The sequence below is a fragment of the Palaemon carinicauda genome, chromosome 32, assembly GCF_036898095.1.
Source record: "Palaemon carinicauda isolate YSFRI2023 chromosome 32, ASM3689809v2, whole genome shotgun sequence".
Lineage (NCBI taxonomy): Eukaryota > Metazoa > Arthropoda > Malacostraca > Decapoda > Palaemonidae > Palaemon > Palaemon carinicauda.
This window is the reverse complement of record NC_090756.1, coordinates 75,900,323-75,915,111: the sequence shown is the minus strand read 5'-3', so window position 1 is coordinate 75,915,111 and position 14,789 is coordinate 75,900,323. Positions and strand designations below refer to the sequence as shown.

At 52.4% G+C, this 14,789-nt stretch overlaps 1 protein-coding gene across 1 annotated transcript in view; it reads left to right on the top strand.

The window, feature by feature from the left end:
• Tbce (Tubulin-binding cofactor E) overlaps positions 1 to 14,789 on the top strand; it is a 778,896-nt gene that overhangs the window by 178,020 nt on the left and 586,087 nt on the right. Inside the window, exons 2-3 of the mRNA XM_068356257.1 lie at positions 5,880 to 5,963; positions 6,090 to 6,908. Of these exons, the coding sequence (XP_068212358.1) occupies positions 5,886 to 5,963; positions 6,090 to 6,908 (897 nt within the window). The 5' untranslated portion in view covers positions 5,880 to 5,885. The remainder of the gene's footprint in view (positions 1 to 5,879; positions 5,964 to 6,089; positions 6,909 to 14,789) is intronic.

The following is a 14,789-nucleotide window of genomic DNA, read 5'->3' as shown; positions in this document are numbered from 1 at the left end:
TCCACTTTGCCTTGTAGACTGCTGCTGATGACTTTCGCAGGTGTCCAGACATCCTAATCGCAACTAGTAGCGAAAATCCTCTCTGAGAGAGGAGATGAAGGATAGTCTCCAAGCGTGAAGTCGTAGCGAAGCTACGGCTTTGTGGAATATGTTGGCATGTGGTTGTTTGAGTAGATCGTGTCGGGGAGGGAGTTCTCTCGGGGGCTCCGTTAGGAGTTGCAGAAGGTTCAGAAACCATTCTGCATGATGCCATAGCGGAGCTATGTGGGTCATTGAAAGATTGACCGATGTTCTGGTCTTGTTGAGTATCCTCCTCATCAGACAGACAGAGGGAAAGGAGTAAACGTCGATGTTGTCCCACCTTGCCAGGGAGCCTTGGGGTCTGGGACTGGGGAACAAAACAACGGGAGTCTGAAGTTCAGGGCCGTTGCGAAGAGGTCCACAGTCGGAGAACCCCACAAAGTCAGGACTTTGTTGGCTACTAGATTATCCAAAGACCACTCGGTACTCACTATCTGATATGCTCTGCTCAGATTGTCGGCGAGCACATTCCTTTTGCCCGGAATGAAGCGTGCCAATAGTGGTATCGAGTGGATCTCGGCCCATCTCAGTATCTCTACTGCTAGATGGGATAGGTGCTGCGAAAAAGTACCTCCTTGCTTGTTGATGTAAGCAACTACAGTGGTGTTGTCGCTCATCACCACCACTGAGTGGCCTGCTATGTTGGAACTGTTGAAGGGCCTGAAAGACAGCCTTCATCTCTAGGAGATTTATGTGGAGGTACCTTTCTGACTCTGACCAGAGGCCTGAGGTCATGTGGTGCAGCACGTGGGGCCCCCACCCTCTTTTTGAAGCGTCTGAGAACAGCATCAAATCAGGGGGGAGGACGAGAAGATCCACTCCCTTTCGTAGATTCTCGTCTGCCACCCACCAGTCAAGGTCCGTCAGTTCAGCTGATCCCATGGGGATCCGGATGTCCGGGGAATCGCGAGTCTAATTCGACCGGGACTTGAGTCTCCACTGGAGGGATCTCATCCTAAGGCAACCATTGGGAACTAGATGGGCTAGTGATGAAAGGTGACCGAGAAGACGTAACCACGTTTGGGCTGGAAGGTCTTCTCGTCCGAGAAAAGGTCTTGCGACCTTTCTCAGCCTTGTTATCCTGTCGTCTGATAGGAAGGCTTTGTGGAGATTGGTATCTATAATCATGCCTAGTTATACCAGTCTCTGTGTAAGAAGCCGGGACGACTTCTCGGGATTTACCATGATCCCCAGATCTTGGCAGTCTTAGAAGTTTGTCTCGGTGTTGAAGAAGGGTTGACACCGAGTCTGCCAGGATTAGCCAGTCGTCCAGGTATTGGAGGACACGGATGCCAATCCTCTGTGCCCAAGATGACACTAGGGCAAACACTTTAGTGAAAACTTGAGGTGCTGTGGAAAGACCGAAGCACAGCACCTTGAACTGGTAAACCTTGTTGTCTAGGCTGAATCTTACCTACTTCCTTGAAGACGGACGGACTGGGATCTGGAAGTACGCGTCCTTAAGGTCCAGTGTACACATGAAGTTCTGAGGTCTTACCGCTAGTCTGACTGTGTCTGCCGTCTCCATGTTGAACGGAGTTTGTTTGACAAACTTGCTCAGGGCTGAAAGGTCGATGACTGGTCTCCAGCCTCCAGACGTCTTTCTTACAAGAAAGAGATGACTGAAGAAGCCTGGGGACCAGTCGAGGACCTCTTAGAAAGCGCCTTTCTTCAACAGGGTCTGGACTTCTGCCCGAAGGGCCTGCCCCCTTGCCGATCCCATGGCAAAGAAGTCTATTGACACTGGATTCCAGGTCAGAGGAGGGAGAGATGTTAAGAACGGGGCGCAATATCCTAGACGAATCCTGGAGATTGTCCAGGGATCGGCCCGAGTTGCTCCCACTTGTCCGAGCAACTTTGTAGGCATCCCCCCACTGGTGAAGAAGGGGGAGTGCCTATCCTAGTGTTTGCGGCCTCGGCTGCTCCCTCTAGGATTTTTCCCTCCCCTGGAGGAATTCTTGCCTTTCTTGTCCTTGACAGGAAAGGGCTTATTAGACACCACTGTCTTCACTGCTGATTTCGTCGTTGTGGTCTTGGTTGGACAGGACTGCTGCAGTTCTGGAGGTTTATAGGGATTGGATGTTAACGCCCTATGGAGGAGGGAGTCCTGATGAGACTTCCTCCACCTCTCAGCAGCAAGTGCCACATCCTTAAGCTCAAAGAGGTGGGCTCCCTCTAGAGAGGAATGCCTGAGCCTAGTTATCTCGACATTGGGGATCCGCTGGTAGAATCTCTCAGACACTGCATCTCGACGTTTCAAGATGGTGTTTACCCACAAGTTCGAAACTTGGTGGGCAAGAAACTCGATTGTGCGCGTGCCTGAGAGAAGGAAGGTCTCCATTGCCCTCCTGGTACGCTCCTTGGAAAAATCCTCGGCTCGTACCAGGATTCCCAAGGTCCCTAACCAGATATTGAGCTATGAAGTAGCTTGCATCGCATACTTTGTGACGTTCTCCTGGTTAAGGATTTCGGCCACCGAGAAAGAGACCTGCCGGCTGGAGAGTCTCTCAAGAGATTCTCTTAGTTAGTTCTTCCAGAGAGTGGTGAAGAGGAAGAGCAGGACTGGGCTCCTCCAGGATCTCAAAGTACCTCCTATGTTGTACACGAGGAGGTGGGAGGAGCTTGTTAGTAGAGCCAGAACGGTTGGAGGAGGCAAACTCAGAGAGCTGTTGGGCGATCTTGGCCCTGGCATCCTTCAACCCTTGAGACCAGGGCAGGGCTGCACTGGTCTTTGAGGGTTTCTGGGTGCCAAAGACACAGTCTAAGACCGTGTTCTTGCCCTCTCGAGGGGTTATCTCTGGGTCGAAGAACCCGTTGAGAACCCTCATAAGAGTCAGGACCTGCCAGAATGCATGTTCTGACTCTTGTTGATCTCCTTCTGACATCGGACTTGCAGCGAAGTCTCCATCTTCCAACCCCGAAAGCTCTTCCCAGGGTGGGTCGTGGACATCCTTCGATTGGCTGGCTGTCTCTGTCTTTGTAGGCCTGGAAGAGGACTTTGGCAGGGTCTTAGAGTCTTTGGACTCCTTCCAAAGAAGGAGGTAAGACTTCAACATCAAAGGCCTGGATGTTGTGTCCCTCCTGGTCTCTAACTGAAGGGAACTCTCAGCGTGAAGGGAGGTTTCCTCCGACGGTGGAATGGAGGGCCTTACCTCATGCGACTCTCTTGGTAAAGGGGCGGTGGGAGAGTATCCCTGGGGAGAAACCGGAGGGACTATGGTCTGATCGGAGTCAGTTTCACCCTCGAGGAAGTGACCGCGTCAGAAACTCCTCTTTTCCTCTTCAATGGGGTGGAGGAAGCCATGGTTCCGTGTTGGGAGTCTAGAGCTATAGGCTGCTCTGACGAGCAGCCAGACAGGGCAGGATTGAATGCCTGTGCTACAGCCCTGACTAGGGCACTGAACCAAGGCTGCTGACTGACCGAAGCACAGTCAGACAGATCCCCTAAAGGGAAAGGGACTGAAAGTTCCCTACGAGGAATTACCAGAATAGGTTGGTCCGCCTTAGAAGAAGGTAATTTCGGGAGCCTGAACCCCTCCGCTGATGTCTGTTTCCCTTTTCCCGAAGGGCGTGCTTAAATGCGTTTGTGGGGAGGGAATAAGGCGGAGGTGACCTGGTGGGGTGTGGATCATATGCACGTGCCTGTTGGCGCGCGGGGGAAAGTTGGCGCGCAGGTGATAGCTGGCACATGGACGAGCATTTGTTTGCGCACGCGAGCGAGAGCTGGTGCGCTGGTGAGTATTGGCGCGCACGTGTGGGCGCATGTTGGCGCGCACGCTCGGGTGAGAGCCGGGCGCATGTTGGCGCGCACGCTCGGGTGAGAGCCGGGCGCGTATGTCCTGGTGCAAGCGCATGGGAGAGATCTCGCGCGCAGGAGAGCGCTGGTGCTTTGGAGAGCACTGGCGCGCAAGTAAGCGCTGGATTGCGCGTTGTTTGCGTGAGCATGCATGCAGGAGAGTGATGGCGCATAGGAGAGCGCTGGCGCGCAGGAGCTCACTGATGTGCAGGCGAATGCTGGGGCGCGGGAGCGCACTGGTGGACAGGAGAGATTTGACGTGAAGGAGAGCGCTGGCGAGCGGAAGAACGCCGGTGCGTAGGTAAGTGCTGGCGCGCGGGAGAGCGCTGGAGAGCACTGGAGAGCGGAAGAACGCCGGCGCGTAGGTGAGTGCTGGCGTGCAGGAGAGCGCTGGCGCGTAAGTGAATGCTGGCGCACAAGAGAGCGCTGGTGCGCAGGGGAGCGCTGGCGCGTAGGATATCGTGGGTGCAAGCTGTTGCCTATGAGGGCGAGCAGGAGAAGGGGCGCGCCGAAGAGTTGCAGCGCACTGACGAGCAGGCTGTTAATGATGAGCTGCTGGTGAGCGCTGATGTCCTGTAGGAGGTTGGCGAGCTGTAGGGCGATGGCGCGCAGCTGCCCACTTCGGTAGGGCCTGAAGATGCTTTACCGGAAACAGGAACGGTGAAGGAAGGTCTGCAGGTCTGATAGGTGGCAGGTCAGGAACTGGGATGTGCACTTTGTGAGGGCGCGCATCCACCGAAGGATATCGCGAACGATCTGCAAAGATGTCCAGGACTGAAGTCGGTGGACTAGTAGGAGGTCCAGTGACGGTCGAAGGTTGAGGTCCAGATGACTGCAATGGAGGCTCCTCTGCGGGTGACGGCTGCGACGACAAAGCAGAAGAACCGAAGAGGTGCCTCTTTACCAGTGGTGAAGGGTGACTTTTAAGGCGAAGTGGAGGGCGAGCTTTCCGATGAAGGTGCCCTCTAGGGTCCATAGGATCAGCAAGCTGACTTTGCGGCGCAGCAGACTTCCGAAGAGGAGTCTCAATGAGTGAACTCCCCCGAGGGAGAGAAACACTAGCAGGAGAGACAGACGTTGGACTTAGTTTCCCCTTCGAAGGATGTTCAAGAACGGGGAAACTAAGTCGGCAGCAACTGCTGGAGAGTCTGGAGGGGACGAGGAGTCGGATGTGATCAAGGGTGACACCTCTGACACCACAACATGGGAGGGGCCAGAGGATTTACTGTATTTTTATAATAAAATAAATTTTTGAACATACTTACCCGGTAGTTATATATAATTTAATTCCCCCCTCCTCCCCTCCAGAGACCTAAGGGCATGGAAGATCAGAGGAATGACTGGAATGGTTCCAGGTACCTGGGTAGAGGATGCACTGGTGGTACACCTGGCTACCCAATCGGCAATTGCCGCGAGTTTTGAAATTTCTGCTGTGACGTCAGGGACCAAAGCTATATATATATAACTAGCGGGTAAGTATGTTCAAAAATTTATTTTATTATGAAAATATGTTTAGCTAGTCCCACCCAGCCTTCCTCACTTCTTGTGTTGCGCAATGTGATATTGATGTATGAGCTCACGGCTCCGCCGTCCGTAGTACCAACGATAGGACAGAATAGGATGTATCAGGGTTGTCAATATGGTAAAAATTTTGGTAGGTTATTGGGATTCAGGGCTAGCTAGATTATTCAGGTAAGTATTATTGATATTGATTTTAGTATGAAAATTCCATTTTTCCCAACTATACAAACCTAAAAGTTTTAAGTCAAACTACCTATTAAAGGTTTCTGGTTTATATAGTTAGGAAAAAACTAAATGATTAAAAGACTTGTGATTTTGTGGACCCACTGAGCAGTTTCTGGTAGTGCCATGAGTTTGAGAGGTAGTAATGCTCTTTAGCTTGTTCAAAATTAAAGTAGACCCAATTTACTTGATAAAAAGAAGGAAGATTAAAGCAATACTATGATATGGTGTGATACTGTAAGATTCCTTTTCATTCCAGTTCTAAATGAAGAGAGGAGATGGGGAGGAGAGTTTGGGGTCAGTGAAAAGACTTGCTTCGTCTACGCCTGTTGTTCAAAGTCAGGTAAGTGGAGAGAGAGAGTGGTATTAATATTATACGATCAGTTAGCATTCAGGTGTGTATGTCTGTCATGTAGAGTTTGAAGGAAATGTTTTAATATTTTTTAACCTGTGCACTCTTCTCTTTCAGATCTTCGTTCAGCCTCAACACTTTGCTTCTGTCCCTCTGCTTCCATCGGCTGGCACCGGATCGCTAGTAGGAGCCCCAACAGCCGTTGCCATCTCGGTGCAAACCCAGCAGCAGGGTGGTGACCACCAGTGCCTGCTTGGGGGTACAATCGCATATACCCAACCGAACATTCACTCTGCACCCTGCAACATCGTTCTCGCCTCTCCTCAGCCGTACGTCACGTCTGTATCTGTGCCACACATTGCCGGTTCTTGTGGCAGCTCGGCAGATACCCTGAACTCCGTTGCTGCTGCCCCAGTGTCGCACATTTCGAGTTCCTGTAACTCCTCGGGGAACTTGAACTCCAACACACCTCTCGGATCCTCGTTAGTCTCTAATTATTCTCTGTTGGCTGCTGATAGCGATTACCACGCTTATGCAGATGTGACTGAGTTAAGTCACGCCGTGTCATACCCTGGCGTGTACGCTGTGAAGAGGAACGGGCTTGTTCTTAGTAACGTTGATTTAGTAGATAGGGAATCCCACACAACATTTGCTTCTACAGTTATTCCTCAGGAACCCAACAAAGAAAGCACAGCATTTACATCTAAGCCTGGTTTGGCTGTTTCTCCAAAGAAGCTGAGGTCTAAATTGCCCAGCATCATTTCTAAGAGGCTTAAGGAGTCCAGGAACACTTCTCCATATGCCGTCAAACGGTCACAAGAATCCGTGAAGGAAAGGCAGGAACGTCTGTCCCAGAAGTTTAACCTGCTGATTCGAAGTAAGATTTTAGAATTGGTTCGTGCGAGAGGAGCCAAAAAGACTGTCTGTCCTTCAGAGGTTTGTAAATATCATGTCTCATTTTTGTTCATTTATGTCTCAAGCTATATTGTGCTGGAAATGGCAGTGTTTGGTTTTTACTTCTAAGGGTTGTTAATGAGGAACTAATTAAATTTAGTTTTGATAGTTTATTTGTTCCTACTTTTAATACAAACCTCCCATACTGTAAATAGGAAATACTTCAGCTACATTTGGAATGGCTGTCGAATCGTTAACAAAGTAGTTACGTATGTAACGACAATAAGGAGGGTGAAGCAACCCACTTGCTTAACTGAGTTTAGCCAGTTTTGACTTCAGCTTCTCATCATTTCACCTTCATTGCTGGATCTTTCATTTGGTTGTTTTGAGTTTTTTTTTTATTTGCTCCTACATAAATGAAAACCTGAGAATTTTAATAAAAGTATGACTTCAGAAAAGCTGGAACGGGTGTTTAAACTTTTAATGAGGTAAATGTGGCTACCTGGCAGGTGGAGCAATCCCCAATATGACTTCAGCTGCAGTTCAGTGTAGACAAACTTCTCTGCTTGCTAGAAATATGGATTGTTCCGTAATCGAAATACAAACCACGCTATTTACATTGGGTTTACCTTTTAGCGCAGCGGAAATGGCGAGCCATTAGAATTTAACGAGGGTGTATTACCCCCGCGCTAGTTAGCGGTGGGGTAGGGGAGTGGTAGCTAGCTACCCCTCCCCCCCCTCACACACAGATGAATGCTCACTTTCACTTTTGGCTCGGACTGTGACAGACGTCTCTGTCTTGGTCCTCTCTTGGCAGCCATTGTTTGTTTTGTCTTTACTTAATCGCTTACTTTCCTTTTACTCAATATATATGTAAACATGTTTTCATGTTTGTATTTATATTTGAGTATAGAAATTAGTAAGTTTCCTTTTCAGAGTTGTGTGTGTAGTTTACGATATCTACGTGGAGTCCTCGGCAGTTAGGCCACCACGGCGTAATTTTATGGGTGGCGATCGAGTTTGACTTCGGTCTTTATCTCTCTCTCTCTCTCTTGAGGTCGTTCACCCTTTTACTACGTGTTACTACGCCCTTGTAGCTTCCTTTCCGTGTGGGGGGGTTGCTACGCCGTACTTTTGTCTCAATTAGTTTATGAATCTAATTGTAGTTGTTAATTTTTCAGCTTGTAGAACGATTCTTTTCGGGGTTTTCGTTAATTTTTAAATTACATAATTACATAGTTTCATAATTATAATTGTTATAATTCTGTTTTGGTTACAGCTCTCCTTCCGTGAGTGTAATTGGTTGTGAGGGCACGTGCCTGTTGTGTAATTCTTGTTTCCTTTCCCTCGGGATTCCTCTTCGGAGCCTTCCCGGGGGAATGAATGTGTACTAATGATTTTTGTTTTATTTTTTTACAGTTACCGATCTAGTTCGTTTCTGTAATATGGCAACGGTGTGAGCTGTCTTGTTGAGGCCTGGGGATTCGGCTGTTGCTGCCTCCCCCCTTGTATTTTCGTCAGGGGCGTGTCTCCTTCTACTGGAAGTACTCCTGTGACGACGGACAGCTCTCCAGTTCATTTTAGAACTCTCAGGAGGCTTGCCTCCTTGGGCGGGTAACTTTCCTTCCGAGGGAAGTTTTTCCTGTCCAGGCTTGAGTTTTTCCCCTTTTTGGGGGTTCTTCTCTTGCCTTTTTTTTCGTGCGACTATGCTCTTGGTGCTGAGCGGTCACACCTGCAGTTTCGCTCAAAGGGCTGGGCAACTGCAGGAGCCCTTCTTCGGAGGATTGCTCCTTTTAGGTCACTGGCTGACCAGTCTCTTCTACGAAGTGTTTCTCTTTCGTTCGCGAGAGAGTACACTCATAGAGACTCCTCTTCGGAGGATTCTTCTGCTGCTGTTGCTGTCGGAGGATTCTTCTGCTGCTGTTGCTGTCGGAGGATTCTTCTGCTGCTGTTGCTGTTGGCCTCCTTCGCCGTAAGGCCCACCGTCCGCCTCGTCGTAAGGGTCTCTCATCTCCCTATAAGGGTGCTAAGAGGCGCCTTTTTGAATCTCCGTTTGCAGCCTACAACTCCTTCTTCTTGATCTTCCGCCTTGGTGCAGATGGACAGCAGTCTGATCTCGTCTTCCGACGGGCGACGGTCTTCCCGACGGACAACGGTCTTCCAACGGACTTCATTCTCCCGGCGGACAGGCAGTGGTCTTCCGATGGACATCTGTCTCCCGACGGACAACGTTCCCTTCGGTGCAAAGGGTTGCCTCCCACGGGTTCTTCCCTTGCGTATCAGGGTTCCCCTGCGCGCCCTTCTGCTGTGTTCTCTCCTGCTCCTGCTCAGTGTTAGCGCACAGGCGCTCTCCTGCTCATCAGCGCTTCCTGATCGCTAGCGCTCTCCTGTTCGTCAGCGCTCTCATGATGATCATCCCTGCTGTTCCTGTTGGTTCCTGTTACGCGCCCTGTGGGCCCACGTTCGCCCTCGCGATCTAGAACTTCGGTTCAGGTCTGGGTCAAGGACTCTTCTTCTATGCGCAGGCTTCCACGCGTTGCCTTCTGCTCGTCAGCGATCATCAGCTCGCCAGCGATCATCAGCTCGCCAGCGATCACCTGCTTGCCAGCGTTCACCTGCTCGCCAGCGCGCACAGGCGATTTTAGTATCGCCTATTCAACAGCGTTATACACATCAGCGATCACCTGGCTCTCGGCGATCTCCAACTCTTCTGAAGGATCATGGTTCGCCAGCTACTAGCTCGCCAGCTACTAGCTCGCCATCGCGCGATCGCCCACCTGCGCATGCTGCTCGCCATCGCGCGATCGCCCACCTGCGCATGCTGCTCGCCATCGCGCGGTCGCCCACCTGCGCATGCTGCTCGCCATCGCGCGGTCGCCCACCTGCGCATGCTGCTCGCCATCGCGCGGTCGCCCACCTGCGCATGTTGCTCGCCATCGCGCGATCGCCCACCTGCGCATGCTGCTCGCCACCGCGCGATCGCCCACCTGCGCATGCTGCTCGCCATCGCCCGATCGCTCACCTGCGCATGCTGCTCGCCATCGCTCGCCAACGCGTCGACATGCCACAACGCGTCATCGCCAACCTGCGCGTCAGCGCTCACCAGCTCACCACCAATCGCCTGTTGATCCACATCGCCAGCGGTCTTCCTCGCCCACGCGGAAGCGCATTTCCTTGCCATCGCGCTAACGCTTGCGTTCGCCACCTCGGACTCGCGCTCATTCACCTGTCCACCCTTGCGACCGCTCGCCCGCGCGATCATTAGCCTGCGCGCCCACACGTCTACGCTCCTGCGCGTCCGCGCACATGCTCTCCGATGTTCGCCCGCGCGCGAACCAACGGTATTCCATCGCGCGGACGGACGGTGTTAAGTCGCGCGAACCCGACGGTGTTCCGTCGCGCGAATCCGACGGTGTTCCGTCGTGCGAACCCGACGCTGTTCCGTCGCGCGAACCCGACGCTGTTCCGTCGCGCGAACCCGACGCTGTTCCGTCGCGCGAACCCGACGCTGTTCCGTCGCGCGAACCCGACGCTGTTCCGTCGCACGAACCCGACGCTGTTCCGTCGCGCGAACCCGACGCTGTTCCGTCGCGCGAACCCGACGGTGTTCCGTCGCGCGAACCCGACGGTGTTCCGTCGCGCGAACCGACGGTGTTCCGTCGCGCGAACCGACGGTGTTCCGTCGCGCGAACCGACGGTGTTCCGTCGCGCGAACCGACGGTGTTCCGTCGCGCGAACCGACGGTGTTCCGTCGCGCGAACCAACGGTGTTCCATCGCTCGAACCTACATTGTTTGTTCGCACGAACATCGGCTTAATTCTTGCAGTATCCATTGCTCGTCTATGGGTTATCGCTCGCCGGCCACCAGCTCTCGCCCTTCCTACCACGCTCGCCATCCTTCTGCACTCCTTTGCTCACCTTCGTTTGCGTTCCTGCGTGACCGCGCATGGGCGCTTCCACATTCCCCCACGCGCAAATCTTTGAATTACCATCGCGCGAGGTCCAGGGCGATTGCGACCACGATTCCCATTGGGGTTTTCGCAGCATGGCCAGCCTGGCGAGTTCTTCTGGAGCCTATTTCCAGAACACGGCCTCACCCCGTAAACGCAGAGCATGGCACTTGCAAGAATAGGAAGAAACTTCAGGGAGGTCTGAGCAACACTCCTCTTTCCAGAACCTGGGTTAGCCCTTCCCCGTCATTCCCTGGAAGGATTTTTGGCGGGGGGCTTTCCGTTCGAGTTTTCTCCATCGGCCAAGGGGTGACTGCTTACCCCTTCCTCTGGGGGCTTACCAGGTCCTTTCCCTCCTCGGTTATGGCCCGAGGTTTGGTTCAAGGAAGCTACAGGAAGATCATGGGTACTTTCCTCCTCTCGGGCTCAGGCACCTTGGCCTTTCGTCGTTAAGTATCTAACTTGCGGACAAGCTCGATGTTGTACCATCTGGACGCGCTGACTGAGGGCTTCCTTCGGGTGTCTTATCTGTGGAGGTCGACGACCTCAGACACCCTTCCATCCTTGAGAAGAATTTGTTTGTGCCCAAGGACAGAGACTTAGACAGCGGCTGTGCGGAGGAAATCGACTTCCGTTTTCACTCCTCCAAGGCGCTTTCTTCCAGACTCTGCAGGGCTCCAGCGCCTTTTTCTTTCAACCACGTCGGCCTAAGTTATCGGCTACGACAACTGAGAAAAGGTGTCCAATTGCAGTTTCCTCCTGTCAGGAGCAGTTGGCACGGGAGGCTCCCCCGGGTGGGGGGGGGCATAGTCCTAAAAGGAGCGGCAGAGTTCACGAACTCTAGGTTTGCAGGTTTCTCGCTGGGAGGATGCTTAAGGTTACTCATCCGGATGACAGCTTCCCGATGCCCATTCCCGCACGATCTCTGTGATCAGCCAAGGATATCGCGCCTGCCGTCTCTGTCAGCGATTTCAGTGTCTCTGAACCCCTATGCCATAGCGTTGGCAAGAGTTGCCCGGTTGGGCAGAATAATCCATACCTTAGGCGAAGGTCCTCCATAGGATCATCGACGGCTTCACCCCCGGCCTCTTCAGTCGATCCTTTCTTGTAAGGAAGGATCTGAGAGGGGAGTTCCGTAGTCGACCCCTCAGCCCTGATCAAGCTGCCTCAACATCTGGAGTATCTGGCCATGATATTGAGTCAACAGCCTTACCACGTTGGAAACCCCGCTTCTCGTCCGTCCAGCGAGGTTAGGCAACGTCGGTTCTGGTCGGTACTTGGATGGGTGACTACCTGGGGACGCCAGATTCTGTTGCCACATCCTCCGAGCCTTCCTTTCAGTTGACTCTGGCAAGACTGAGGAGAGTCGCAGTACCTGTTCTCAGTCAAGCAGAGCTTTCAGCCCTACCTTGGAACGTTTCCTAGTTCTCCTTTCCTCATTGACCCGTCTATAGTCCGACCGGTCGCCTCAGGATAAGTTCCATGTTGGGCGGTCCAAGTTCCGGTGGTTTTAGGCAACGTTTAACCGGACTTCCTGGCCCCTATGGGACCAGCGGAACTATTAGACCTGCAATGGGTGTTGGTCTATGGAACCTTTTGATGGTAGTGGATATTCTCGTCCTTTCCCCACATTCTTGATTCTGTTCTCGGACTCGTCAAAGGAAGGGGGGAGGGGAGCGTGTTCCGGTCCAGGCCTATGGTCAAGACCTGAAGGATACCTCTCCATCATTCAGGCAGGCTTAGGGGCCGTAGTCTGGCCCCTCTACAGATCCTACAGCTCCTGCCGAGTCGCTCCGTGCGCGTCAACTTCATGATTTTGGCGTATTCTAACCAGCAGGGGACGCATTTTCACACCTTCACATCTTGCAGTAGAGATACCGGGATGATTGAGATACTCTCAATACCACCATCGGCTCTCTCATTCCAGGCAGAGGAATGTTGTCTCCGACTATCCGAGCAGAGCCTCGTAGAGAGAGTGTACCTGGGGGTCTTTGACCTTGAGTAACCAGCAAGTGCTGGTCTGGGGGACCTGATCGCGACAGCTTGGAACCTCAAGCTTCCGCTGTTCTTCCCCCCAGTCTCAGACCCCGAGACTCTGGCAAGATGCATTCCGGTGATGGTGGGACAACTTCGACGCCTGCGTCTTCCCTCCTTTTTGTCTGTGGACAATGGGTCTCAACAAGACCAGGTTGTCTGTCAACCTTTCAATGGCCCTGAGAGCTCCACTGGGACTATGCGCAGAACGGTTTCTGGACCCTCCGCTTCCCCTGACGGAACTCCCGGGAGAGCTTCTCCCACGGTGCAGACTACTCAAACAACCACACTGCAACATCTCTCCCGAATCGGGGCGTCGCTTCGGCTTCATGCCTGGAGACACTACGCCTCCACCTCAAGAAGAGACAACCCGCTACAGTCGCGGTACGGAGGTCGCGTCATCTGTGATAGTCTTCCCTAGCGGTCTTCCAAGCAAAGTGAAGAGTCTTCGGTGGTTGGTGCCGTGGGAGATATACCTCTTCCCTTGAGGCCTCTTCTCCAGCAATAACGGTCTTATTGCCTTTCGGCGGGAGGAAACTCCTTTCCGCTCTCGGCAATGAAGCCTGTCGCTCAGCCTTTCCCTGACCTTCAGGCTTAAAGGAATAACTTTTCCTGCCCGCTGGATCTTTCCTCACTCATGCGAAGCTACGATCGTCCCTGCCCTAGTCGGAGGAAGACCTCCAACTTGGAGCATGGCTCGGACTTTTTAGTCCCTTAAGAGATCTTCTCAAGACCCTTTACGACAGGCCTCGGATTGTATTCCGCCTTGGGTCTTCTGCTCACTCTGGCCACGGCCAGTGTGTAAGCAGTCTTTTTGGTCTCGTACGACTCCGCCCTTTCTAAGGAAGAGGGGAAGGCAACATTCAGGTTCGCTCATGAGTTGTTGGCTAGACTCAGAATCTGGGGGTCCCGGCCCTTCGGTCCAATTCCTTCAAGATTTTGAGTCTCCATTCTGTATCTGATGTCCCAAGACCTTCTCTTTCTTGCCAGTAAAGGAATCGAGAGGTTAGTTTTGGGAAAAGCTGCAGTTTGTCCTCAGTTGCAGCCGATTTGGGAGCACAAGGAGGACACGGGGGAGAGTGACCAGTATACCTCTTCAGCCCGGACTCAGGGACATTCATCTCGACCTGTCTGCAAAACCTCCCCCGTCACGTGGCCCTACAGCACGATGTTGGATACATCGCAACGTCCCTCGCCTTCGAGTAATACTACTCTGTGATGCAGGTGCTACAAGCTGGAGTCTGGAAGCGTCTAATGACCTTCGCAGCCCGCTTCCTGCAGGGCGTGACCCACAGGAGTCTCGATACGTTTTTTATCGCTCTGTGGTGGCTACACAACAGCTGGTCTAACCTCAGGCTCCTTTTTGGACAGGTAGCAGAAGGTTGAGGGCATTGTTATCAGCTTTTAGTCTGCATGAACGAAAGAAGTATGTCTGGCCCTTATTTCTTTCTTCATCATCCCCTCTATGGGGAAGCAGCATCCTGGTCTCTGCATAGCTGATCTCGAACCTCTGCAGGTAAACCATGCTTCCTTGTGTTCCGAGTATTGAGTCAATACTGTCGCGTCCCCCATACCCTGACGAGGTGGTATTGGGAACATCCTAACCCAGAGTTCCTTCTGGAACTCCAGGTCAACTGCCTAGGCAGGGTCACACTTTTTCCTTCACACACAAGCTTATGTAGGCCACGTGGTTCCTTGCGGAGCAATGAACTTGTGAGGTGATGGGACTCCTTTTCTCGAGTGCGGCTTACTCGGATTTTGAGTCCCCGGGTAAAGCCAAAGCCAGTATGGCTGGGGACTTTCCACCCTACCTAAGGGGTAAGTCACCCAATGTAAATAGCGTGGTTTGTATTTCGGTTACGGAACAAATGACAAATTCGAAGATAATTTGTATTTTTCCTAACCATACAAACCTTAGCTATTTACACATATTTGCCCG